General features: G+C 45.4%; 1 protein-coding gene across 2 annotated transcripts in view; it reads left to right on the top strand.

The window, feature by feature from the left end:
• Positions 1–26,893, top strand: part of KCNK17 (potassium two pore domain channel subfamily K member 17) — a 54,570-nt gene extending 27,677 nt beyond the window's left edge. For both annotated transcript variants that reach the window (XM_008175444.4, XM_065589268.1), the window contains 4 exons: positions 1,160–1,274; positions 15,338–15,504; positions 17,822–17,990; positions 20,936–26,893. In XM_008175444.4, coding sequence (XP_008173666.2) covers positions 1,160–1,274; positions 15,338–15,504; positions 17,822–17,990; positions 20,936–21,198 — 714 coding nt within the window. In that variant the 3' untranslated portion in view covers positions 21,199–26,893. The remainder of the gene's footprint in view (positions 1–1,159; positions 1,275–15,337; positions 15,505–17,821; positions 17,991–20,935) is intronic.
• The last annotated feature ends 1,007 nt before the right edge of the window (positions 26,894–27,900 follow it).

Below are 27,900 nucleotides of genomic sequence, written 5' to 3'. Positions count from 1 at the left end.
GGCCCAACTTGATGTAATTCTACTGACTTCAGTGTAGTTACTCCAGATTTATATTGTTGTAAGTGAGAGCAGAATCAGGCCCCAAGTCTCTGTGCATATGACCAGCTTAACAACAGTGATGGGGCAGCGTCTGTACATCCAGCGCATTGCTCGGTTTCTGATGTGACTGCCCTGTATTATTAGACTGGTCCTGCTATATAGTACATCTCCTTCTCACAGTTATACAGAGCTTTTGTATACTGCCTGCATTCCTCCCAAGTGTGGGGAAGGGATGTGGTATGCATCATCCACATGTAAAGGCTTACTTATTGCTTCATGGATCCTGCACTATGCAGAACCCTTTCAGGAGCTTTTGCTTTAGGATTACATGGATTAACCCTTGTTGGATTCTTGTCTGGGAACCTCCTATCTTCCTGTTTCTCTCCCACACAATCTAGGTAACTTGTGACCGATTTAAGGAATGTGACTAGCCCTAAAATCCTTCCCCAGACCCTTTGTTCTGTAGGTTCCCTTGGCTTGCAGTCAGCATAGTTTCTGTTAGGCCTGGTCTACACTATAAACTTAGGTGACTCAGGGGTGTGAAAAACCCACCTCTCTGCTATGCCATGGCTATGCTGACCTAACCCCTGCTGTAAATGCATCTAGGTCAATGGATACGCGTGTCTGTCGACCTAGCTACCATCACTCAGTGAGGTGGAGTTCCTACAGTAACAGGAAAACCACTTCCAACACTGTCATCTGCATCTTCTTCATGGGATTACAATAGCAGGGTTACCGTGCTGTAGCTATGCTGCTATCGCGCCCATAAGTGTAGGCATGGCCTAAGGTATTATTCAACGTACCAGGAGAACCCAGTCCTTAGATTGCAAGCTTTTTGGGACGGGGACTGTCTCCTGCAGCTTTTACAGCACAGAGCCAGTTGTCAGGGTTTACCAGAAGATAAATAGGTGATGGCCTTAGCCTCCCTGACCGCTCAGCCCTTGGATCTCCTAACTTCACACAGCTGACGACATCTAAGAGAGAAGCAGCAGGAGGAGTGTGGGTTATAATTTAAATTATCATCACACAGGACTGCAAAGGCCAATTACACAAAGAACAGCTCGAGTTGCCTCCTTGTGGGCTGATGATCTCACCTGTATTCACTGCCATCTCTTTGCAGGGTATCATCAAGGCCTATAAGAGCGGCCTCACCCTCCAGGGAAACACCACCAGTCTGGGGAGATGGGACTTTGTCGGCTCTTTCTTCTTCTCCATCTCTGCGATAACCACCATCGGTAGGAGAACTCTGCTGCTTGTTGTGGGTAACCTGGGTGGAACATGGATGGAATGGGAATGAATAATCACAGGAACACACCCTGCTCCCTCCCTGTGAGACACTGGCTTTCTCAGCCACCGGTGTTCAAATAGAAGCAAACTACATGCAGATTCCAAGTCCATTTGTCTCTCGTGAGCTTCTGCCTGACTCCCAAGCTGAGCTTTGTGAAGGGCCTGCTGATCTGCGTAGCAGTCAAGGACCCATCTGGTTTGGTATTGGTGAAGTGAGTTTGATCTCTAAGCCCTATACTGTGGCGTATCTGGGCTGTGGGTGGAGTGAATATGGGACTAATGAGGAAATGGGGGAAAATGAGGGGCTAGGGTAGCAGGGAATCAGGGAGAGATTTTTTTGGAGCCAGATTTTAACGAAACATTTTGGAGCTGGTGTGTAAAAATTATCGTGACTTCCTCTGCATTCCAATGATTATTTATATTGTGTTAGTGCCCAAAAGCTCCACTGAGGTCCAGACCCCCTTTGTGCTGGGTGCTGTACCAATACTTAGTAAAAGATAGACTTTATCCTGAATTAATTAAGCCTAATTAAGGCAAGCTGCAACAAATGGATGCTCCACAGAAATGAAGGGAATGGAAGGAAGAGAATGGTAACACTGAAAAGCACATGGGGTTACATGGATTCGCTCATTTATATAATATTAATAAATGCCCGTGGCCCCCTGTCTAGCCATTGTCTAGCCAGTGGCTCTGAAATCTTGTCCTTGGTGTATGTGCCAATATATTAATACTCTAAATCCCATGTCAGGGCTATCGGTCACTGAATGTCAAAGGAGTTGCCTAGGGGTCATTCTAGATTTCCAGCTTTACCTTGTATCTTTCAGCCCTCTTTGATCTTCGTCATTTTTCAGACCCAAATCTATCTGTCTACATGTCATGCAGACGGGGAATCGTTTTTACTGCTCTGCTTAGTACTGAAAATGCATTGCCATCAGAAATGCTGACTCTGAAAATCCGGAATTATAGCAGTAATAATATAATAGTTTGCTTTTCTACAAGCTGAGAAAAAGAAAAGACACCCACATGACTTTACTGGCTTCTTCCTGGACACTCTGATTTCCTTTTAATGCGCTTTGAATCTGAAAAGGCTGAGAACCGCTGTATGCTCTTGTGTCTGAATAATCCACAGGATGGCAGTGTAGCCTCATTCTAGAATCTAGATGGAAAATTCTACAGGTGCTCAGTCATCCCAACCGAGCAGAGAAGTTTGGACACTTTAGGTGCTCTGAACTCTGACTTAAAACCAAACTACCTGCTCAGAGCACATTTGCCTACTCCCGTAGTTTATTATACATCCTTTCCAAGCCAACCGGAGTGCCTCTGTTCCCCCAAAGCCATTTTAGCCTCATTGTGCTTAGCTACACTCCAGGCAAAACTAACTTGTCTTTTAAAAATGATTTCCTAGCAAGGTATTTTTTTGTAAAACAGGGTTTTAGACTCTAGTGCTTTTAAGGCTTATGCCCTGGCTTCCCTGAGGGGTACAACCATGCTAGCTGGAATGTTTTTATAATGGCAGTCCCATGGGTAGACTCAGATTTTAGAGTGCTTTTTTGTTTTTTCACAATGAAGCCAGTGGCAGTGGGCACTCTATTGCAGGTCTCTGTCTTTTCCCTACCCCACACACATTCCTCAAGGCTTAGAGTGGTCTGGTGGTTTGGGTGGTACCTGAGAACTTGGGATTTCTAAGTTCTTCAAGCTCTTGCTCTGCCACATGCTGCCTCAGTTCACCATCTGTAAAATGGAGACAACAGCATTTCTGCACTTCACTGGGGCTTGTGAGAGTAAATGCATTAAAGATTGTGAGGTGCTCAGATGTTATGACAATGTGGGAGGCATATTAGTACTGTAGGTAGATAGACCACGTCAGTGTAGTTCTTCTACTTACAAAACATGGGTGGACCACCGTTAAATAGAAACCAAAGCAGTTTGGCAGGTGAGCTTAGTATGTGCTAACAATTAAAAACAAAAACAAAAAAAAAACCACCTTTAACATTTGTTTTAACCTGACTGACCAAAACCAGTTAGTTTAAACTGGCTCCTCTTAGGAACCTAATGTCTTGTAACGTTACATTCTGTTTGAAGCACAGAAATACCAGTCAAATCCAAATCTGCTGCCCATTCTCCTTTTATGAATGAGAGTAGAATGACAGAAGAGATGTCCCATCTAAAGCCTGGCTGGGGACTGAGGCCTGATGGTGTGGAGAAGCCCCAGGAGAATCAGGATGAATTTGGGGTGTCCTTCTGGTCATTATTAATCATGGGGAAGGTTTTATAATTATTTGTGTGGGTTTTTTTTAATGTCCTAATTCTGCTGTATTTTAAGGTGTTTTTTTTTTTTGACTTAATGCAGAATTTTGGACTGAGCAGTGTCAGAGCGTTTCTCCTTTTATTAAAGGTACATTTGCATGGCCAATATTATGATGATTGGGGGGCACAAAATTACTGGCATAGCTATGATTGCAGGAAAGCAAAGCAAGATGTGAATTAGGGTTCAGTAAGTTCCGTGTCAGAAGGCTCAGGGGACTTGGGCTAAGGGGCTGGTTAATTGCAGTGTAGACGTTTGGGCTCAGGCTAGAGCCCAGGCTCTAGGACCCTGTGAGGTGGGAGGGTCCCAGAGCTCGGGCTGCAGCCTGAGCCCAAACATCTATACTGCAGTTAAAGAACCCCTTAGCCTGAGCCTTGCAAGCCTGAGTCACCTGGCATGGGCCAGCTGCAGGTGTCTAATACTTATTTCTGCCTTGAGTGCAGGGGACTGGACTAGATGACTTCTCGAGGTTCCTTCCAGTTCTGTGATTCTATGATTTCCACGATTTCTAATTGCAGCGTAGTTACCTCTAGATTCCAAGGCCAGAAGGGACCATTGTGATAATTTATTCTGACCTCCCGTATAACACAGGTCATAGAACTTCCCCAAAATAATTCCTAGATCCCATCTTTTAGAAAAACATCCAGTCTTGAGTTAAAAAATTGCCAGTGATGGAGAATCCACCACAACCCTTGGCAAATTGGTCCGATAGTAAAAATTTTAACACTGAAAGTAATTATACCTTATTTCCAGTCTGAGTTTGTCTAGTTTCAACTTCCAGCCATTGGGTCATGTTACACCTCTCTCTGCTTGACTGAAGAACCCATTATTAAATATTTTCCCCATGCAGACTGTAAGTCAAAAGTCACCACTTACCCTTCTCTTTGTTAAGCTAAATAGATGGAGCTCTTTGCATCTGTCACCATAAGGCATGTTTTCTAATCCTTTAATCATTCTCGGGGCTCTTCTCTGAACCCTTTCCAATTTATCAACATCCTTCTTGACTTGTGGACACACTATTCCAGCAGTGGTCATACCAATGCCCAATACGGTGTAAATTAACCTCCATACTCCTACTTGAGATTCCCCTGTTTATGCATTCTAGGATTTCATGAGCTCTTTTGGCCACAGCATCACACTGGCACCTCATGTTCAGCTGATTATTCACCATTCCCAAAACCTTTTCAACATCACTGCTCCCCAGGATAGAGTCCCCCATCCCGTTAGTGTGGCCTGCATTCTGTATTCCCAGATGTATACATTTACATTTAGCCATATTACAATTCATATTGTTTGCTTGCACCCAGTTTCCCAAGCAATCCAGATTGCTCTGTAACAGTGACCTGTCCTCTTCATTATTTACCCATCCCCAAACTTTTGTGTCATCTGCAAATTTTATCAGTGATGATTTTTGTTTTCTTCCAAGTAATTGATAAAAACGTTAAGTAGTGTAGGGCCAAGGACCAATCTCACTGGGAACCCACCTGTTTCACGATTCCCCATTTCCAGTTACATTTTGAGACCTATCAGTCAAAATTTCATGAGTTTTAAGTCAACCTTGTGATTGTTGAATGCTTGGCAATGGCAAGACTGTAAAAGTTACTCACACGAGTAGGCATTTGCGGGATCAAACGCTTGACATTTAATTCTGTGAATCCTGTTGGTACTGTACATTATATTATAGTAATGCCCACTAGATGGCCGTATAGTGTCTAAGGGAAAAATACAGGTGGCTGGTCATAGAGCCCCTATGTTTGAGATAGGGTGACCAGATGTCCCAATTTTATAGGGACAGCAGGACTGGCTCTATGCACCAGCAAAGCAAGCGGCACATTTGCAGGGGCGGCATTCGGGCCATCCTTTGGGGGGGGGGGGCCTGCGGGCGCTCACCCAGGTAGACGCTGTCCCAGCCCCCAAGCTGACGCCGAAGTCCAGGTGGAAGAGCCGCAGCGGTTGGCCAAAGCTGGCCCTGAGACTGGGGTCCAGCAGCAGCAGCGTGTCGTGCACGGGAGGTGCCCTGGGGCTGCTGTGGTTCGTGCCACCGGCCATGGCCAAGCCATCCCGCGGGCTCCGACATGTGGAGCATGGGACACTTGGGCTGGGGGCCGCCCCGCAGGGCACACAGAGCCGCTTGCAAGTGCCGCAGGGCGGCCATCCCCAAGCGCTGCAGCCGGGGCTGGGCGAAGCAGCCTGAGCCACCCAAGGACTGCAGCAGGGCAGCCAGGAGCAGCAGTGGGGCCATAGAGGGGACCGGTGCCCGGGGCGCTGCCGTGCAGGGCCCACGTCCGGCTCTCCGGGGCTCCGTTCCCCGCTGGCCGTTCCCTCTGAGGCTGCCCTGCCCCGGCTCCTCAGCCCCCTGCTGGGGCGGTCCCCCCGGCTCTGTCCTCCCAATTCCTGGCCGGTCCTGGAGGCAGGAGTCCCAGCTGGTGGGACCCTGGGCTGAGGCGTGGCCCGGGAGCCCCGCTCCTTACCCCAACCCTGCCAGCGCCAGGGCCCCCCTGGGCGCCAGGAAGGAGTCGGGTGGATGCAGCCTCCGCCCCTGCTAGCGTCATGAGCGGGATGCTGATGACCCGCACTGGGAGCGAGTTACCAGTGACCCAGGGCTGGGGCAGCAGGAGGGTGCAGGTGGGGGCGGAGAGCCCAGGGCTGGGGTGATGGGGGTGCGGGTGGGGGGAAGGGCACTGGTGGTGGGGGGGGGAAGGGGAGGAACCCAGAGCTGGGGCGGCAGGGGGTGCGGGTGTGAGGGGAAGAGCTCAGGACTGAGGCAGCAGGGGGGTGCAGGCGGAAGCTCAGGGCTGGGGTGGGGGGCAGCCAAAAATTTTTTTGCTTGGGGCGGCAAAAAACCTAGAGCCAGTCCTGAGGGACATTCCCGCTTTTGGGGTCTTTTTCTTATATAGGCTCCTATTACACCCCCCCCACCCCCGTCCCGATTTTTCACACTTGCTATCTGGTCACCCTAGTTGGAGAGCGCTGTCCATGTTTATGCAAGTTCTGGAGACATCAGAAGGTGTTACTAGGAAGGAAGCATGGTCCCAGACCTCAAGGCATAGCTAAGAATGAGATGGACTCTTCAAAGCATGTAAAGAGACAAGGTCCCTTCTCAAAGAACTTGCTGTCAGGCTCAGAGAAATGTAATGTACAGGGTGACGGTTCTGATGCAGGACCATGCTGGGACAAAGTCATGGGAGATCAGCACAGAAGCGTTTAGGAGTGGTTTGGAAGACGAGAGAGGTTGTCCCCAGCATAGGTGGCAGTATGAAAGAAATCGTAGGTATGGAGTGAGAGGAGAAGTTGGATGGAATTTACCCCTCACATTCAGGGTGTTGCTAACTCCTCCTGCTTCTTCCTCCACAGCTTCTTCACATCTTGCTGCCCACGCCCTTGCCTTGATGGTCTCCCACCTTGTAATCCTTCTGGCCTTCCCATCAGCTCCTGGCTCCCCTCCAGTCTGTGCAAAATGCCACTGCCAAATCCACTGCCCTCACCCACAGCTCTGTTCATTTCTCTCTCTCTCTCTCTCTCTCTCTCTCTCTCTCTCTCTCTCTCTCTCTCTCTCACACACACACACACACACACACACACACACACACACACACACACACACACACACACACACACACACACACACACACGTACATGTACACGTCCCTTCTCCGACTCTGCATCACCTTCAGCACCTACTTCAAACACCATGTCCCCTTGCTCAAAATTCTGCCAGCTCAGAACCCTCTGCTTCTCCTCCCTGTTGTCCAACAATCTCCTCTTCAGACCCTGCATGCCAGTATTATCAGTTCTTATGATATTTGGTGAGTTCCTTAAAGTCTCAGCTCCTGGAGTCACGAGATAATGAGACTCTCAACTTTTGTTTAAAAAGACAAAGTAAGTTTCTAGCCCTTACAGCTGCTGAGAAGCTTGAAAGCATGATCCCTGAAGGCTCAAAGACCAGAAGGGAGATAAGAACCTCAATTTTTTCATGTTTAGAAACTAGTGTTTTTGGCCAATCTTGTTATTTTTATGGGGCCTGACTCATGATTTTTGAATGCTTGTGGTTGGGAGTTTTGGCACTCTACCAGTTCCACCTCTCCCCTCATCCTTTAGTTCTTTTTGTGTACCTCTGGGCCTTTTCACCTGCTGTCCCTTACATCTGGAATGTCCTCTGATTTTCCACAGAGCTTCCATTTCCTTCAAATCCTTTTGCACACCGCCCCTCCCTTTCTCAAAACCCTCCCACAATAATTCTCTAGGTCCCTTTAAAAACCGTAGCAATAAATACATGATCGTACAAAAGACTAATGCAGCAAACCTTATCCCCCAAACAGCTCTATAACCTGCTCTGTGTGATGCATCCTCCCCCTCATTCATTACCCACACCTGCTCCCAGCATGGCCTCTCTTGCCATGATCAATATAGACTCAGCTCTTCAGGGCAGGGACCTTGTACCTATATGGGCTATATACAAACACTGAAGCAGGTTCGGAATGGGGAAGTGTGTTCAAGATGAAGATGAGAAGCTTGAATTTGATGCAGAAGAAGCAAAGGAAGCCAGTGAAGGGATTTGAGGAGAGAGTGAATTTTGGGGTGCATCTGTGCCAGCCTTTGTGGCACCTCTTGTTCACTTAATGCAGTGAAGGTACCATGTGCCACTGGATCCCAGAGCCCTAGGACTCAGCACTGTCTCAGGTAGGGGGGCGCTTACACAGGGCTTCCTTTACACTTTCTAGTCACAAAGCTAAGCTGTGTCATGCATGAGTTTCAGTGAGACCTTTTAAACATAAGATGGACGCAGTGAAAGTACCCCTTGTCCATTCTCCCCACCCCCATCTCAGGCATGAGGGAAGAGCTGCAAATGTACATCAAAATAAATCCCTTTTGTCCTCCCCTGCTCCTCTCCCAGTGCTCATTGACGCAGATGCAAGAAGCAGGCTGCAGGAAGAGGACAGTCAGAGGTGGTATTTATGGCTCTGCCACAGACAGCCCGGTGGGACTGTCAAAGGCCAGCTCAGATCTGTGGAATCATGAAATTCCTGGCAGCTCTGGAACACTGTGCCAAGCAAGTGCTCTTCCGTGCTTGTCTATCTCTGTGTAACTGTCTTCCTGTGGCTTCCCAGCAGGTAGTGGAGTTCCCCGGTGAGCGGAAGTATTCCAGTTAGAGCTGGGCCTTTTTTTTGGACAAAACATTTTTTTGGCCAAAAGAGGCTGATTGGGGTCAACTGAAACATAAGACCATATGAACGCCTGTACTGGGTCAGATCAATGGTCCATCTAGCCCAGTATGCTGTCTTCCGAGAGTGGGCGGTGCCAGATGCTTGAGGGGGAATGAACAGAACAGGGCAATTTATCAAGTGATCCATCCCCTATTGTCCAGTCCTAACTTCTGACAGTCAGAGGATTAGGGGCACCCAGAGCATGAGGTTACGTCCCTGACCATCTTGACAAATAGCCATTGATGGACCTAGCCTGCATAAATTTATCTAATTCTTTTTTGAACCCAGTTATACATTTGGCCTTCACAACATCCGCTAGCACAGGTTAACTGTGCCTTGTGTGAAGAAATACTTCCTTTTGTTTGTTTTAAACCTGCTGCCTATTAATTTCGTTGGGTGATCCCTGGTTCTTGCATTATATGAAGGGGTAACTAACAATCTTTTTCACTTTCTCCACATCATTCATGATTTTAAAGACCTCTGTCATACTCTTCCTCCCCCCCACCCCCCAGACATCTCTTTTCTGAGCTGTCCAGTCCCAGTCTTTTTAATCTCTCCTCATATGGAAGGTGTTCCATACCTTTACTCATTTTTGTTGCCCTTCTTTGTACTTTTTTCCAATTCTAATATATCTTTTTTGGGATGGGAACCACCAAAACTGCATGCAGTATTCAAAGTGTGGATGTACCATGGATTTATATAGTGGGATTGTGATATTTTCTGCCTTATCATCTATCCCCGGGGTTCTCAAACTGGGGGTCGGGACCCCTCAGGGAGTCATGGGGGAGTCGCAAGCTGTCAACCTCCACCCCAACCCCGCTTTGCCTCCAGCATTTATAATGGTGTTAAATATATAAAAAAGTGTTTTTAATTTATAAGGGGGGTCTCACTCAGAGACTTGCTATGTGAAGGGTCACCAGTAAAAAAGTTTGAGAGCCACGGATCTATCCCTTCCTAATGGTTCCTAATACTGTTAGCTTTTTTAATAGCCGCCGCACATTGAGGAGATGTTTTCAGATAATTATCCACAATGACTCCAAGAACTCTTGCTTGAGTGGTACCACCGAATGTAGACCCCCATCATTTTGTCTGTAGCTTTGGGATTATGTTTTCCATTGTGCATTACTTTACATTTATCAACATTGAATTTTATCTGCCAGTTTGTTGCCCAGTCACCCAGTTTTGTGAGATCCCTTTGTAACTCTTCACAGTCATCTTTGGATTTAACTATCTTGAGTAATTTTGTGTCACCTGCAAACTTTGCCACCTCACTGTTTATCCCTTTTTTCATATCATATATTAATATGTTGAACAGCACTGATACCAGTGCAGGACCTTGGGGGCCCCGCTATTTACCTCTCTCCACTGTGAAAATTGACCATTTATTCCTACCCTTTTTTTCCTATCTTTTTAATCAGTTACTGACCTATGAGAGGACCTTTCCTCTTATCCAATGAGTGCCTATTTTGCTTAACAACCTTGGTGAGGAACCTTGTCAAAGGCTTTCTGAAAGTCCAAGTGCACTATTTCCACTGGATCACCCTTGTCGATATGCCTGTTGACCCCCCTCAAAGAATTCTAATAGATTGTTGAGGCATGATTTCCTTTTACAAAAGCCATGTTGACTATTCCCCCATATAACATGTTCATCTGTCTGATAATTCTGTTCTTTACTATAGTTTCAACCAATTTACCTGGTACTGAAGTTAGGTTCACTGGTCTGTAATTGCCAGGATCTCGTCTGGAGCATTTTTAAATACTGGAGTCACATTAGTGATCTGCCAGTCATCTGGTACAAAGATGATTTAAGCAATAGGTTACATACCACAGTTAGTAGTTCTGCAATTTCATATTTGAGTCCCTTTATAACTCTTGGGTGAACACCATCTAGTTCTGGTGACTTATTACTGTTTAATTTATCAATTTGTTGCAAAAGCTCCTCTACTGACACCTCAATCTGGGACAGTTCCTCAGATTTGTCACCCAAAAAGAATGGCTCAAGTGTGGGAATCTCCCCCACATACTCTGCTGTGAAGATGGATGCAAAGAATTAATTCAGCTTCTCCACCACAGCCCAGTTTTCTTTGAGTGCTCCTTTAACACCTTGATTCTCCAGTGACCCTATTGATTGTTTGGCAAGTTTCTTGCTTCTGATCTACTTAAAAAAAAATTGCTGTTAGTTTTTGTGTCTTTTGCTAGTTGCTCTTCAAATTCTTTTTTGGCCTGCCTAATTATACGTTTATACTGACTTACCAGAGTTTATGCTGCTTTTTATTTTCCTCAGTAGGATTTGATTTCCAATTTTTAAAAGATGTCTTTTTGTCTCTAACTGCCTCTTTTACTCTGTTTGGCCATGGTGTCTTTTTTGTTGTTGTTTGGTCCTCTGTGGGTTTTTTTGTTTGTTTTTTGTTTGTTTGTTTTAATTTGGGATATACTTATAGTTTGAGCCTCTATTATGATATTTTTAAAAAGTTTGAATCTTGAATCTTGCAGGCGTTTAACTCTTGTGACTTTTCCTTTTAATTTCCATTTAACTAGATTCGTTATTTTTGTGTAGTTTCCCTTTTTTTGAAGCCAAATGCTAATGTGGTGGGCTTCTTTGGTACACACACACACACACACACACACACACACACACACACACACACACACACACACACACACACACACACACACACCCCTCTATTACTGATTGATTCAGCTATATTCACCTCTTGGGCCAGATCCTGTGCTCCACTTAGGACTAAATCAGGAATTGCCTTTATCCTTCTGAGGTTCCAGGACTAGCTGCTCCATGAAGCTGTCATTAATGGTGTCTAGGAACTTTCTCTGCATCCCATCCTGAGGTGGCATGTTCCCACTCAATATGAGAATAGTTGAAATCCCCCATTATTATTAGGTTTTCTGTTTTAGTAGCCTCTGTAATCTCCCTGAGAATTTCACAATGACTGTCACCATCCTGCTCATGTGGTCAGTAGTATATTCCTGCTGCTATATTCTTATTATTCAAGCATAGAATTTCTATCCATAGATATTCTATGGTACTGTTTGATTCACTTAGATTTTTACTGAATTTGACTCTATGCTTTCTTTCACATATAGTGCTGCTTCCCGTCAGCGTGACCGACTCTGTCCTTCCTATAGGCTTTGTACCCTGGAATTACCGTTTCCCATTGATTATCATCATTCCACCAAGTTTCTGTGATGCCTATTAGATCAATATGCTCATTTAATACCAGGCACTCAAGTTCCCCCATCTTAGTTTAGACTTCTGGCATTTGTATACAAGCACTTATAAAATTTGTCAATATTTAGTTATCTGCCTTTATGTGATGTAACTGAACGGGACTGTTTCGTTTGACTGTTTCTCTTCAGCTCCTACTTGTACTTTATTAACTTCTATCCTCTTCTCCTTAATAGGATATAGAGTATCCCCTTTAATAAATCCTCCCCTAAGGAATGTGTCTGTCCAAACCATGTGCTCCCTGCACCCGTCAGCTTTCCCGGAGTTTAAAAAATCCAGTACAATCTTCTTAATTGTACATGTCAGCAGTCTGCCACTAGCTCCCTGGCTGACCTTGGTCAAGTCACTTCACTGCCTTTATTCCTCCACCAATTCCTATACAAGGGCGATAATCACGACTTTCCACCTTTGGCAAACACTTTGAGATCTACATGCTAACTGCTCCTGTTACTGCAGACTTGGCTCAGATGGACACATGGCAAAAAGCCACACAGAAAGCTTGAAAAAACGCTGGGATTGACAGTGGGACAGAATTTCAAAGGCACAAAGGGGAGTTAAGCACCCAACTCCCCTAGGATTTTGGTGTGTGTTGGACAATTAACTGCCCTTTGAGCCTTTGAAAATTGGCCCCATTGTCTGTAAGGAGGCATGCAGGCTAGCCTGGGCACACTGATAACTTGTTAGGTGCCTGAGAGCTGCATCTAGACTACAAGAAACAGCCAACTGCAGCGCCCGTCATCTTCAATGTGGAGGTGCCACTACCCTGACTGGGTGTGACAAGCTGGTGTGTGTAATGAAGATAAGGGGATCGCATAGCAATGCTCCTGGGGCCACACTTCAGTCTCCCCTTGTCAAAGAGCTCTCAGTGCTCAAGCATTTCTGAGGTCAATGGGGGAAGGGCACTCAGGAAAGTTAAGCGAATGAACTGAAAATGTGAATTTAAAACAGATCAATTAGATTCCATTAAACCTCTATGTGGACACACTCACTCTGAAATGAAGTGGCCTTAGACCACTTCAGTTTAATTCAGGGAATGAACTGAGTTAAGCTAAAGCCACTTCTGAATAAGAGCTTCCACATGGATTAAATCAATGAGTTTTAACATAGGCACTTTAACAGCACACCTTCGGTTCATTTGACTTACACAATGATACTCAGGAAAGCTAACACATGCCCTAAGTGAGATGACAGCATCAGGTTTGGGTGGCACAAAGGCCCTATTTAGATTGCAGTTAGGTCTGGTTTTGGAGACAGTACAACCCCCATGTAGATGCACTGCTCTGGTGTAAGGCAGAGCTTGCACTAGTGCAGCCTACTTACTGGGGTCAGTCCCAGTTTGCATTGGTGCAGTGTTCACCATAGCACTACCTGGCTGTGTTTACACTGGTACTAATTTGCCTAGTATAGCCAAGCCCAAAGGGAAAGGTGGGTCTGATCTGAGATAGGTTCGGCCTCCTCTCTGGTTGCTCTGTTTCCCAAAGTGAGCCTACCAATATAGTCCTTCCTACCTTTGCCCCAGCTTTTCCTCTCACACTGCACTAAGGCTATGGAAAGCTTTAGTGCTGGAATGAGAAATCAGGGAGGGAAAAGAAGAGCTGCCCAAGCCAATACACAACCTTTCTTAATTTTAAACAGGGTAGGCGAGGAAACTCAGGGCTGGCTAGTTATATAGATATGCATTGGGTCAACATGACTCCTGTTTGAGTTTCAGCTTTCCTGGCTAAACACCTCCCAGCTCTGTCTCCTCAGGACCAAAGGAACCTGTGAAATGCCCTGGGTCTAATGTCCAGGAGAGAATCTGAAACAGTCAGAATTTGCAACACGCCCAGGAATAGACCCTACCATAGAAACACCCCACATGTTCTCTCATAGGTAACCTACCCTGCCCAAACCATCTAGCACCCTCTTTTGTCACGTGCCTGGACCTCTTTAACTTTTTGCTCCCTTCACTCTGTACAGAGCTACAGCTTGTGCAAGGGACTCTATGGACAATTGCATTTAAAAAAATCTCTGCTTAAAGAACATTAAGGTTGCAAAGTCAAGCACCCAAACATTAGGAAATGCCTGTGCAACCTTAAAGCAGCACTCATGGACGTGTGCATTGTGATAGTTGTTAATTAGATGATCACATACTGTTTTTTCTCCAAGACCCCTGCCTCCTGCAAGGGACCGAACTTTAGAGCTAGCCCTTTGAAGAGCTGTTCTTCACCTGAAATATCAGAAGGTGTTAAGTGCCGTGTATGTTAAAAGCTGGTCCTGACAAGTGATTCAGGGTCAACAAAGCAAAGGAAGGTATCGGGGACCCTGGATATGGGCTTGGGTTGCTAACCCAGGCTGAAGCAGTTGGCACCACATCTTCACTACTGCTGTTACCTGCAGGTGCTAGATTAAAACAAGCATGGGTGTGCTTACCTGTGCTACATTCACATCTTCATTTGCTGCATAGACCTGTCCTCACACCTAAAACTACTCCCTAGAGGGGCATGTCCTCCAGATACTGAAGATCGGGGGGGGGCGGGGCAGGGAGATGTTGGTTCTTTTGCAGGGGGATAAAGACTTTCAATGCAGTTTAGGCTTCTAAGTGACAAGGCCACTTTTGAAAATGGGACCTAGGTTCATTAGCCACATGAGCACTTTTGAAAATGTTACTGTGTCACCCCGTCACTTAACTTAAAGGCATCCTGCAAAGAGAAACAAAAATTGCATGTAACTTTTATTCCTCTTTCTTATAATGTAAACAAAGCAAGAGGTGCACAAGCCTAATTGTGTTTGTTTCTGAGTCATGCTTCAAAAGAAGAGGTCAAAATTTATGTAGTGTCTAAAGCCAAGCAATGTTTTATGATCTAGATAGTCTTCTACTGGCAGTTGTCTAACAAATCCTATTCCCAATGCCACACTGATGTCAATAATACTCACTCCAGAACAAAGAAGTAAATATTCCTGTCAAATCCCTGGCTTGGGCAGTGGGTAAGGGGAGGAAATTCAGAGACTGGCAAATGGAAATGGGGTGGGGGGGGGGGGAATTGGCAAGGAAAGATTTTATTTTCCAGCCTCTGAGAGGATGTCCCAAACAATGGGGAGTAATAAAAATTATACATGGGGTGGGGAGGCTGGCATGATCCCTTTAGAGTGGGACCATGCCAGCCAATGGGGTGACCTCCCATTCCTAGGGTAAAAGATGGAGGTCTAGATCTGTGGGGGAGGAGGGCAGGCAGAGAGTGCATCAGAATTTACCCTGCTCTGATCCTTTCCTGCCAGGCTATGGGAACCTGAGCCCCAACACTGTGAGTGCTCAGATCTTCTGCATCTTCTTTGCCCTCTTTGGGATTCCTTTGAACCTCATCCTCCTGAACCGGATTGGGCACCTGATGCTGTCTGGAGTTCAGCGATGTGCCAAGCGCCTGGGGGAGAAGTTGCACTGGCAGGTAAGCAGTCTGGCCATAAGCGCCTGATCCACACATTAAGGTGGAGGGGTTGTCTGGTTGATGGGGGTGAATTACCCAATAAAGGAAGCAGTGATTACTCTGCATTAACCTTTGGTTTATAGGAGCCAAATCATCTGCACTGATATCACAAGGAGCTGTTAGTTAATTGATAGCTTTACTTACTGTTCTGATGAACAGCTTCCCCTATAGCAGGGGTGGGCAAACTTTTGGGCCTGAGAGCCACATCTGGGTGGGGAAATGGCATGCAGGGCCATGAATGTAAGGCTGGGGCAGAGGGTTGGGGGTGCGGGAGGGGGTGTGGTGTGCAGGAAGGGGCTCAGGGCAGGGGGATGAGGTGCAGGAGGGGTGCGGGGTGTGGCAGGGGGTTGGAGTGCGGGGAGGGGTGCGGGAGGAGGCTCAGGGCAGGGGGTTGGGGTGCAGAGTGCAGGAGGGGGCTCAGGGTAGGGGGTTGGGGTGCAGGAGTGGTGCGGGGTGCAGGAGGGGGCTCAGGGTAGGGGGTTGGGGTGCAGGAGTGGTGCAGGGTGCAGGAGGGGGCTCAGGGCAGGGGGTTAGAGTGCAGGAGGGGTTCGGCATGTGCAATTCCAAATACAGTCTGATTCTCTCTGTCACAAGAGAGTTCCCTCCACTGTTTCTCTGTTCTGTTGTTTACTAGCTAATCTCAAAGGAGCCATCCCTGACATGGACCCTATTGAATCCCTGACATGGAACTCAGAAATATACATTGCATACCCAGACATTTTAAAATATACAACATGTATTTTCCTGGAGGTGGGAAAGAATTTCTGTCAGAGGCACATGCTACTAACACATTTCAACTTTAGGCTGTGCTATAAGACCCTGAAAACTGACTGATAGCAGAAGTGCTGATACTGCCTTCTCTACAGCAAAAGTTTTCCACTGGCGATCAAGGGACATCTGGTGATACACAGCAAACTGGTTTATCCTGGGTTGTCACTCCTTGTCTTCAGTTGCAATAAAAGAAGCTAGTAATACATTAAATACTTCCCTAATTCTAATATCCCATTACTATTATGGGAAGTAATAGTGGTAGTTGCCATGGAGATGTTGGGTGAAATCCTGATCCCACTGAAGACAATGGAGGGTTTGATATCAGTGGAGTCAGGATTTCACCCATGTGTGTGATCACAAATGGGATGGGAGGTGGTCCACATGCAGGGCCGGCTCCAGGCACCAGCTTAACAAGCAGGTGCTTGGGGCGGCCAAGGGAGAGGGGCGGCACCTGCAGCAATTTGGGGGCGGCAGGTCCCTCACTCCCTCTAGGAGCGAAGGACCTGCCGCCGAACTGCCGCCACCGATCGCAGCTTTTTTTTTTTTTTCCCCCCCAATTGCCGCTGCCGATCGCAGCTTTTTTTTTTTTTTTCCCCCCAATTGCCGCTGCCGGTCGCGATTGTGATCGTGGCTTTTTTTGCTTGGGGCGGCAGAAATGCTGGAACCGGCCCTGTCCACATGACTGTGACCATGAAGGGCAGTGTCCACAAGCTAATCTCTGTATTAACAACTGGTCTCCAAGAAGAGAATGTTTGCAGTTCCCTGCTCTGTAGCACTGTGAATGGTGCCATTGTCCTCCTATAAATAAAAGGAGAAAAATGCCCTAAGGCAGGGGTCGGCAACCTTTGAGAAGTGGTGTGCCAAGTAATCATTTATTTACTGTAATTTAAGGTTTCGCGTGCCAGTAATACATTTTACATTTACAGGGGCCGGGAACCCGGCTGGCAGAGGCCAGCGGACAGAACCCCAGACCAGCAGTGGGGGCGGCAGACTGAGCCGCTCGGCCCGCTGCCGGTCTGGGGTTCCGTCCGCTGGCTTCTGCCAGGCGGGGTCCCAGCCACCGGCCCCGCTCAACCTGCTGCCCATCCGGGGTTCCGTTCATCCAGGCAGGCAGCGGACTGAGCGGGGCTGGCGGCCGGGACCCCAGCTGGCAGTAGAGTGCCACTAAAAATCAACTCGCCTGCGCCTTTGGCACGCGCGCTGCAGGTTGCCGACCCCTGCCCTAAGAGGTTCTAACTGAGACTTGTGGGCAAAGGGCTTGTGATGTCCCTTTGCACAGGGTGAACTTTGCCTGGCCTGGACAAGACAAAAATCTTTGGTTCTGGCCCAGCCAACTCCGCTCATGCCATTGGATGCAGTGCCTGAGCTAGATCATCAATCTTGTCTTGACCGCACACGTGTCTATCAACTTCAGCGACGTGCTCAAGAAGTGCTGAGCCCTCTGTTTGCTGTCTGCTCTACTCTTCCAGCTTTATATCTGGTGGGATTTTCTTTTCTGTTTGACTAGGAGGCAGCAACCATATTGACAAGGACCTGTGCGCTGGTGACTGGCTTGTTGCTGTTCCTCCTGCTACCCCCATTTCTGTTCTCTGTGATAGAAGGCTGGACCTATGAAGAAGGATTCTACTATTCCTTCGTTACCCTCAGCACAATAGGCTTTGGAGATTATGTGATTGGTAAGTAGCTGGGATTTCATCACTCTCACCTAATGGAAGCCAATAAACAGTGTGTGGCATACTGGAGACCCATATGGCAGTTTTAACCCTTTAAAGATTCCCAGGACTGACAAATGCACTGTGGTAGGTGGCTGACTTGGAAGGGTCATAGAGAGCCAGGTCATGCATGGTGACTCCTTTGTATGGCAAGAAGTGGAAAGCAATCTCTTCAAGTCCTTCTGCATCTAGCCACCCTGCGCCTTGTGAGACCAGAACTAGTCAGAGCATTATAGCCTTCATCGTGAGGTCTGATATTAAAATGTGCTGTAAGCAACGTAAAACCTCGACACCTAGAGCATTTTGTCTCGTCCTGATCCTACTCTACAAACAGATTGTCACTACCTTCTCCTCTGTCAAATCCAAGAGACGCCTAGGTTTAGACTGTCAGGCAGCAGGGGCAGGGTGTTCGCAGCTTCCAAAACCCTTTGCCAGAGGAAACAGACTGAGCCCAACCCTGACTGTGTTCAGATTGAAACATAGCACACGCCTTTTTGATAAAGCTTTTCCAATTGAAAACACGAGATATAGACGCACGCACACCCCTGAAGGCCTGGGAAAGAGAGGAAAACATCTTTTTATAGACTCTTTCCCCCTCTCCCACACCCCATTTGTTCAAAACTCTTGTTTGGTGCTTAATTGCCTTAGTGATGGGCACCTTTGACATAGAGACAGGCAATCAGATTTTACTCCCCATCTTATGTAGAGGCTTGACTGCTGAGGAGCTCTGTAAGCTGCCTTCCATAACCAGCCTAATACCATAGGAATATTGGGCTCAATACAGGAGTAACGGGATAAAACTCTATGGCCTGTCTTACACAATAATGGTGCCTTCTGGCCTTAAAATCTATAACTCTACACTCCCGGTCAACCCTCCTGCTGTACGGATGCTGCAGCGTGGCTCACATCCTCTGTCTAATTGGATTGTTCCAAACGCCTTACCCATCAGGTGAACTCCTGTGGACAGGAAAGCTTTCTCCATGGATCAAATGGTCCATCACGTTGCCGTTTTCACTGCTTTTTGCAGAAGCCGTTTTGCTAATGGCTGTTAAACCTCAGGGTAAAGTTCGCACTGGTGAAAGGTTCCTGATTGACAGCCAAGGGAACCTACAAGGGTCTCTCTGGCTGAAATTCACCTTTGTGCAGAAAGCTGGTGCGAAGTCTATGGGTTACTTAAACCCCATGCTTAAGTGGGACGCAGGTGGTGCATAGGTTTTGCATTCATCTCTGCGTAGGGCTGAATTGCACCCTTGATGCACAGACTGGGAAGAATGAAGGCAAAGTGGCAGGCTTGTTTATTACCTGGATTGGGCTATTTACAAACCAGTGGAGATTACTCAACATTAAATAAGTAAGATGATTATAAATGACCTGGCACCAGGTGAGAGCTGCCTGGAAACTTTGCTGTGCTGGTATTTTTTTTTAAATTCTGCCATTTTGTATCCTTTTCCGTCATGTTTGCACAGCCCATGGGTTTTCTGTGGTGAAAATGACAAACCTTCCCATTAAAAATGAATGCTAGGAGCCAAGCGGCGATAAACAAAACATTAATGCAAGCACTTTATCTCCTGCTTGTGATTTTAATCTAGTGTATATTTGTGTCTGTGAGCAGATGCCTTTCCCAAACTGTTATCTCAACACAGTCCATGCAGGAGGTAGAAACCAAACTCACCCCCTTTCTGGGGTTTGGCTTTATTATATTCCCATAGCACCTAGGAGCCCTTGACAAACAGATGGTATCTGCCCAAAGAGCTTACAATCTAAGTAACCACGAAATCAACCAGAGGTAATATAAAGTTTAGTTCAAACCTTCTCCCCAGGCTTGTCTGCTCCTAGGGTTTCTCCCAGAGGACTGCTCAGGCCTTACCTTAGATTCCCCCTCTCACCTCACTCATATGCCAGGTGGCTCAACGCGCACCTGTGAGTAAGCAGAAGCCCCTTACCCTTCTCCCAATCAGGAACCCCTATTAATAGGGAAGGGTATTTCAAGCAAACACTGCCCTCCTGTGACAGTATTTTAGTGCTTAACAAAAACTGGAGGCAGATAAGATTATGTAAATGTAACCACATCCATGGGCCTGCCAGCAATTTCATTTTGAAAGTGGATCCAGTTTTGGTTTTGGTTTTCTTCTTTATCGTCATATTTACAATTCACAGTGAATTATGAGCTGTTGCTGATAGCCATGAAACTGGTCTGTTTTACAGTGCCTGCCTGTCCGTGAGACAGCTGGCATGTTCACATTTTGTACAGGGAGCAGTACCATTCTGTGATATTTCCACCAGGCTACACCAGCCAGCATGGAGAGTTGTAGCTGTCCCATATTTCTATCTAATCCATTACGTTTTTATACCACACCTGTCGCTGTAGTATCTGAACACCATTCTTGCCATCACAGGCACTGCCTTTTCAAAGTGCTGGGAGGTGCTCGACCCCTTGCTCCATCCCTCTTCCTGCCTCGCTCCACTCCTGCCCCGCCTCTTCCTGCCCAGTTCCACCCCCCCTCCCTCAAGCATGACACGTCCTCTCTCCTCCCCCTTCCCCCTCAGCCTTCTGCATGCTGCAAAACAGCTTTTGCGGTGGGGGAGAGGAGGAGGCGCTGATCCACGGGGCCCGCCGGCGGGCAGGAGGTGCTGTGAGGGGAAGATGATAGGGGGGCTGCCAGTGCGTGCTCAGCACCCACCATTTTTTCCCCCATGGGTGCTCCAGCCCTGGAGCACCCATGGAGTTTGCGCTTATGCTTGCCATGCTGCAGGGATGTAAAGGGTCCCTGGCTTTTCCGAGGGTTGCTGATGAGCAGACACCAACAATCCTTCCAAACCCAAGCCTCTGCTTTAGCTTTAGCTATAAAGTTTCTCTTACGGCACTCTTGGCCCAATGGCTATAAATGTTTGGGGTATATTTCTTCCAGGGATGAACCCAGACCTCACCTACCCTTCCTGGTACAAGAACCTGGTATCTGTGTGGATCCTCTTTGGGATGGCCTGGCTGGCCCTGGTCATCAACCTGTGCATCACCTTGCTAGAGAACTCTAGTGACCTCTGCCAGTGCGGCAAGAAGAAGAGCAAAGAGCTGGAGCAAGAGTTAATGGATTGCGACAAAAATAGCAGCCCGAGGCCTGATGACGTGGAGAACTGCAGCAGCAAGGACACAAAACCTGAAGGCGCAAACTGAATGACGTGCACAGAGCTTCTCTGACGCAGTGTGAACTTTGCAGAAGGAACATCTGATGGGCTAGTCCTCTTTGGTGTGCCAGGAGTTGTAGCACCGTTCTGCTTAGAATGCTTGGCGTAGAGTTCAGCCAGACAGCAGAATTGAGTTTGGGGAGACTCTACTGTGAATCAAGTGATCGAAACAAAATGTTGCATTTTCATATTTTGAGAGACAGAAGGGAAAACCAAAAGCACTTTTTAGTGCCACTGGCTCCAGGGCTTATTTCATCCCAATGATTACAAAGTCTGCTTTTGATCTGGACACAGACTGGATTGTAAATAGTTTGATAAATGGGAAAATCTGAAAAAAGAAATTGTTGTGAGATTCTCATGGCATAAAGACCACAGTGGTCTGTGTGTTCCTATTAGCCTACTGGCATATGCACTAGTACCTCCTGATGGATGGAATGCTAGAACTGCTCATGTGGCATTCTGTCAAGCTCATGAGACTGATCAAGGGGTTTCCTGTTGAAATAACTCCCCAGAAATCCTTTGTGCTGCTTAAAAAGAGCTTATGGATTCTAGTGCCTGGTACCCTTCGGATATACGTTCCCAGTCTTCTCATTCAGTCTTTCCTGCTGTGCTACCAGCATCCTAAATCATGCATTTTGAAAATCTGGTCTTTTAGGCCAGGTTTGAGATTTTGGATGAGTCACCCACTATCTGCATGGGACCCATGTTCAAGAAAAGCAATGGGCAGAAGAGAATGTGATGGATGTAAAAGGTAGTCTTTTGAGGTAGAGGGTTCAGCGTTTAGAAATAGAGGGCCAGGAGCATGGCAATACAGATACTTGAGTTGTTCACCGTCTCCCATGGTCAAAGGTCCTGGAATGCTTCCAAAAAGTGGAAGCTATGGCTGTCAAGTGATTTAAAAAAATTAATCGTGATTAACGTGCTGTTAAACAATTAATAGAATACTACTTATATAAATATTTTTGGATATTTTCCACATTTTCAAATGTATTGATTTCAATTACAAAGCAGAATACAAAGTGTACAGTGCTCACTTTATATTTTTATTATAAATTTCTGAACTGTAAAAATAAAAAATAGTATTTTTCAATTCACCTAATACAAGTACTGTAGTGCAATCTCTTTATCATGAAATTTGAACTTACAAATGTAGAATTATGTACAAAAATGCATTCAAAAATAAAGCAAGGTAAAACTTTAGAGCCTACAAGTCCACTCAGTCCTACTTCTTGTTCAGCCAATTGCTCACACAAACAAGTTTGTTTATATTTGCAGAAGATAATGCTGCCTGCTTCTTGTTTACAGTGTCATCTGAAAGGGAGAACAGGCATTTGCATGGCACTGTTGTAGCTGGCGTTGCAAGGTATTTACGTGCCAGATACACCAAAGATTCATATGTCCCTTCATGCCTCATCCACCATTCCAGAGGACATGCATCCATGCTGATGATGGGTTCTGCTTGATAACAATCCAAAGCAGTGAAGTCCAATGCATGTTAATTTTAATCATCTGAGTCAGATGCCACCAGCAGAAGGTTGGTGGTTCAGGTTCTGTAGTTTCCACATCAGAGTGTTGCCCTTTTGAGATTTCTGAAACATGCTCCACACTTCGTCCCTCTCAGCTTTTGGAAGGCACTTCAGTTTCTTAAACCTTGGGTCCAGTGCTGTAGCCATCTTTAGAAATCTCACATTGGTACCTTCTTTGCGTTTTGTCAAATCTGCAGTGAAAGTGTTCTTAAAATGAACAACATGCTGGGTCATCACCAAGACTGCTATAAAATGAAATATATGGCAGAATGTGGGTGTAAAACAGAGCAGGAGACATACAATCCTCCCCCAAGGAGTTCAGTCAAATTTAATTAACATTTTTTTAATGAGCATCATCAATATATTTGAAAATGTAGCAAAACATCCAAAATATTTAATAAATTTCATTTGGTATTCTATTGTTTAACAGTGTGATTAAAATTGTGATTAATCATGAGTAATTTTTTATCGCAATTAATTTTTTTGAGTTAATCACGTGAGTTAACTGCGATTAATTGACAGCCCTAGTGGAAACCTGGGCACATTGCTAAGGATGACTACAAAAGAATAGTAGAAGCATGCAGGGACAAAATCAGGCTAAGGCACAAAATGAGATACACCTAGAAAGGAACATAAAAGGCTATTAGAAATGGTTCTGTAAATACACTGAAGAAGCAAGAGACAGATGAAGGAAAGTGTAGGTTCACTACTTAGCATGAAAGGAGATCTAATAACAAATGTCAGCAGTAAAGCTGGGGTATTTAATGCCTATTTTGCTTCACTCTTCACTAAGAAGGTTAATTATCACCAAATGGTTAACACAATTCTAACAAGGGAGAAGGAACACAAGCTAGAATAGGGAAAGAACAGGTTAAAGAATATTTAGATAAGTTACCGTAGGTATATTCAGGTCAGCAGTACCTGATGAAATTCACCCTAGGGTACTTAAGGAAATCACTGATGCAATCTTGGACCTGTTATTGATTATCCTTGAGAACTTCTGGAGGACAGATGAGGTCCTAGAGGACTGGAGAAGGGAAACATAGTACTTATCTTTATAAAGGGGAACAAAGAGGATGTGAGGAATTATAGACTAGTCAGCCTACCTTTGATACCTGGAAAGATACTGGAACAAATTATTAAACAATCAATTTGTAAATACCTAGAGAATATTAGAAGAATAAGTAATAGCCAACATAGATTTGTCAAGAGCAAATCATGCCAAACCAACCTAATTTCCTTCTTTGGCCAGGTTACTGGCCTAGTGGATGTGGGGGAAGCTGCAGATATGATACATCTTGATATTAGTAAGGCTTTTGATACACTTCCATATGAAAATCTCATAAGCAAACTAGGGAAATGTGGTCTAGATGAAATTACTATAAATTGGGTCCAAAACTGGATGACAGACTTCACTCAAAGAGTGCTGTCCAACTGAACTAATCTGTCTAGTTGGGCTCTCAGGGGTCTGTCCTGGGCCTGGGGTTATTCAACCTTTTCATTAATGACTTGGATAATGGAATGGAATGTCTGCTTATAAAATCTTTGGGTGACACAAAGTTGGGAGGGGTTGCAAGCACTTTGGAGGACAGAATTAGAATTCAAAATGACCTTGACAAATTGGAGAATTGGTCTGAAATCAACAAGATGAAATTCCATACAAACAAATGCGAAGTACTACACTTAGGAATGAAAAATCAAGTGCACAAATACAAACTGGGGAATAACTGGGTAATCTGGGGGTTATAGTGGATCACAATTTGAATATGAGTCAACCATGTGATGCAGATGCAAACAAGGCTAATGTTATTTTGGAGTGTGTAAATGGGAGTGTCTTATGTAAGACCTGGGAAGTAATTGTACCCCACTCTACTTGGCACTGTTGAGGTCTGACCTAAAGAACTGTGACCAGGTCTGGGCACCACACTTTCAAAAAGATGCAAACAAATTGGAGAGAGTCCAGAAGAACATGAAGCAATGATAAATGGCTTAGGAAACCTGACATATGAGGAGAGATTAAAAAACTGGGGATGTTTAGTCTTGAAAAAAGAAGGCTGAGGGGGGATCTGGGAACAGTCTTAAAATATTATTAAAGGCTGTTATAAAGAGGATAATGATCAATTATTCTTTATGGCCACTGAAGATAGGATAAGAAGTAATGGACTTGTATCTGCAGCAAGGGAGATTTAGGTTAGACATTAGGAAATACTTTTTAACTATAAGGGTAATTAAGCTCTGGAATAGACTTTCAAGGGAGGTTGTGGAATCCCCGTCACTGGAGGGTTCTAAGAGCAGGTTAGACAAACATCTGTCAGGGATGGTCCTGCCTCAGCACAGGGGATGGATTAAATGACATCTCAAGGTCCTACCAACCCTGCATTTCTACTATTCTGAGTGTCAGAATAGACAGCTTTACAGTAGGACAGTCAGAGGTGCTGGTATGTGATGGCTCCAGTGTCATGAGGAACTTCAGGAAAGGAATCCTTTAGGCTGAACTTAGATTGTTTGGCAGAAGGTTGATGTCCAGAGATTCCACAGTGATGTTCTCTGACTACTATTTCAACAGTCAGGAGTATCAAGACAGGGGACTATAAGAAACCTCAATGTACAATTGGGAATATGGTGTAGAGTGAGTGGGTTCAAATTGATTGGCCACTGGCTAATTATCTGGCGGCTTTTGAAGCTGTCTGACTTTTTCTGTGTTGCTCATGTATTTTATCTTATTTATTTATCTTTTCATTGATGGGCAGATGTTGAGGTTTTTATTAATGTTTATAATGGATTGGCCGAATGTTAAATAGTAAAAGAGTGTGGTCTCCTCTTCTTCCAAGTGCAGAACTCCCCATATCTTTGACTGCTGTTTTTAAAGCCAGATGGGTGGAAGACAATGGGAGGGATCCCATGTGGAAGAGGTTAAGAACCACTGTCCTACCTCTTTCTTGAGTCTAGTTTGAAAGGTCACGGACTCTGGGGTTTCCACCTTTACCCCCATTCCACAGCCTAAGAGAGCTCAGTCTAAAGAGGATTTTCTTGCTATTCATTTTAAACATCCTTTTTTCTCAATCTGATCCCATTTTTCCTAGTTATCCTCCTTCACACACACATCCCAGAATATTTCCAATCCCTCCTTCAAATAATAAGACTGAGACTTGCAAAACCACCCATATCTCACTGAATTTCAATAAGAGTTGGGCACCTCACTCCTTTAGGCACTTTCAAAAATCCCACCTTGGGACTGTATTATGCCCTGCACACACACATCCCTAGTCACCATGCAGCCAGGCCAAGCTATTCATATTTTAACGCTATTTTAATTTATTTTTGTAAATCATTCTCTCTCTCTCTCTCTCTCTCGCCCCTCCTGCTCCTCTTTCTTGGTCTTTCTGAACTCCTTCCACGTGTCCATATCTTTCTAGTAACAAAGTGCCTGGAATCGCTCTTCTAATATCACTAATGTAGATATGAAATAACACTGGACCAATACCATCTACTTGTCTGGGTATGTCTGTGGCTCCCCTCCTCTAACATAATATCTGAGGATTTCCCCTTAGTACCCCCATTAGATCTCATCCCCCCCAGCTCAACATATTGTCACTTATTAGTACTCTTTGTTGACAGTCCTTCAGACAGCTTTCAATGCGCATGAAGTCCATCATCATAGTTGAAAAGTCCCCTACAAAATCCCAAGCCTTTGGTCTTTGCAGCATTTGCTGCAAATCTGTGCTCTGGCCAAATGACATGGATTAATTTGTTCCTAGATGGAAGAGAAGAAGGCGGGGGAGAGGAAAGTTTTGTAACATAGTGAAAAACATCATCACCAGTGTGTCTAAGAAAACAGACTCCTCTACCAAAATCTGGAAGGTTATCTGTTCAAGGGTAAATAAAAAAAACAAAACCACTGTGCTGTCATCACTCTTGTCACAGATGACTTGGGATATTCCATAATCTTCATTGGAAAATTACAGACGTTCTTTGCTTTTTTTTTTTTTTTTTTATTCTACAGAAAGGTCCTGGTGGATCTAACATTCTAGTCTTTGCCGCAATAATTGTACAGTTTCCATTAGTGATTTCAACCTAGCACTTCACTATTGTTATTCACAAGCCTATTCTTTCCTGGGTCCCTGTGTTTTGGGGGAAATAAAGGTCAGATTATTTATATTGTGATTAATGAACTAGTTATGCTACATCAGTGCCCAGAGATGTCAATCAAGATCGGAGCCCCACTGTGCTAAGCAGTTTACAAACACAAGCGCTTCCACAGAGAGCTCACAATCTAAGAAGCGTTACCTATATGAAAGGTGGTCTGGAGAGGGTACAACCAAATATATGTAAGGCCGCATTCACCAATATGCTCAGACTGCTTTGTGCTGCTCCAGAAATGAAAATCAGCCTTGAACCTGGTTTAATAGCCTGAGTTTACCATTGAATCTGTCCCCACCATTTTTGTGTATGTATATTGAAGCTCCAGCAAGGGCTCTCAGTACCTCATTTCCGATTGCCTTCAAGTAAGGGTATTCAGCACTCCAGCCAGACTCCCGATCCTGGTTTCAAGTCAAGGTAAGCTTCACCAATGCATAGCAGAGCTTATTGCAGTTTACCCTGTTGACACTAGGGGTTTGCACTCTGCAGCTACACCAGTCTCTAGTACTGATGACTGAAATCAAGGCAAATTCCCAGAGTATTCAAGGCCTAAGATCTTAAAGTAACAACTGTATAAGGCTTTCATCCTGCCCTGACAGATGGGAGGGATAGGTTTGATACTCTAATAGGTTTTTTCCACCACTGAATGGCTCATCAGTTCAAGTGGCTATGGTAACATCATCACTTGCAGTAGTAACACTGGCTGCATGTGGTGCTAAGGGAAACAATTGCCACACCTGCTACTATTTTATTTTTTAGAAATCCAGATGTTTCATATAAGTAATTCAAATCCCCCAAATCAAAAGGAAGTTGAACATCTAGGCAGACACCCCGGACTTGCTACAAGTTGCTCCTGTTCCCATCATGCTCTGACTCTGTGCCAGATCCTTGCCTTAACTTTGATTCCTGCCCTTATGCCTCACTTCTGACTGTCAGTTACCTGTCTGGCTCTGACTTGACCCTTGGCTCTGGTAATTGGCAGTTGACTCTAGTGCTGACCCTTGGTTTTGTTCCCCAACCTGGAT

The sequence above is a fragment of the Chrysemys picta genome, chromosome 3 (genome assembly GCF_011386835.1).
Source record: "Chrysemys picta bellii isolate R12L10 chromosome 3, ASM1138683v2, whole genome shotgun sequence".
Taxonomy (NCBI): domain Eukaryota; kingdom Metazoa; phylum Chordata; order Testudines; family Emydidae; genus Chrysemys; species Chrysemys picta.
The sequence above is the reverse complement of the archived record's forward strand: the minus strand, read 5'-3'. Positions and strand labels throughout refer to the sequence as shown.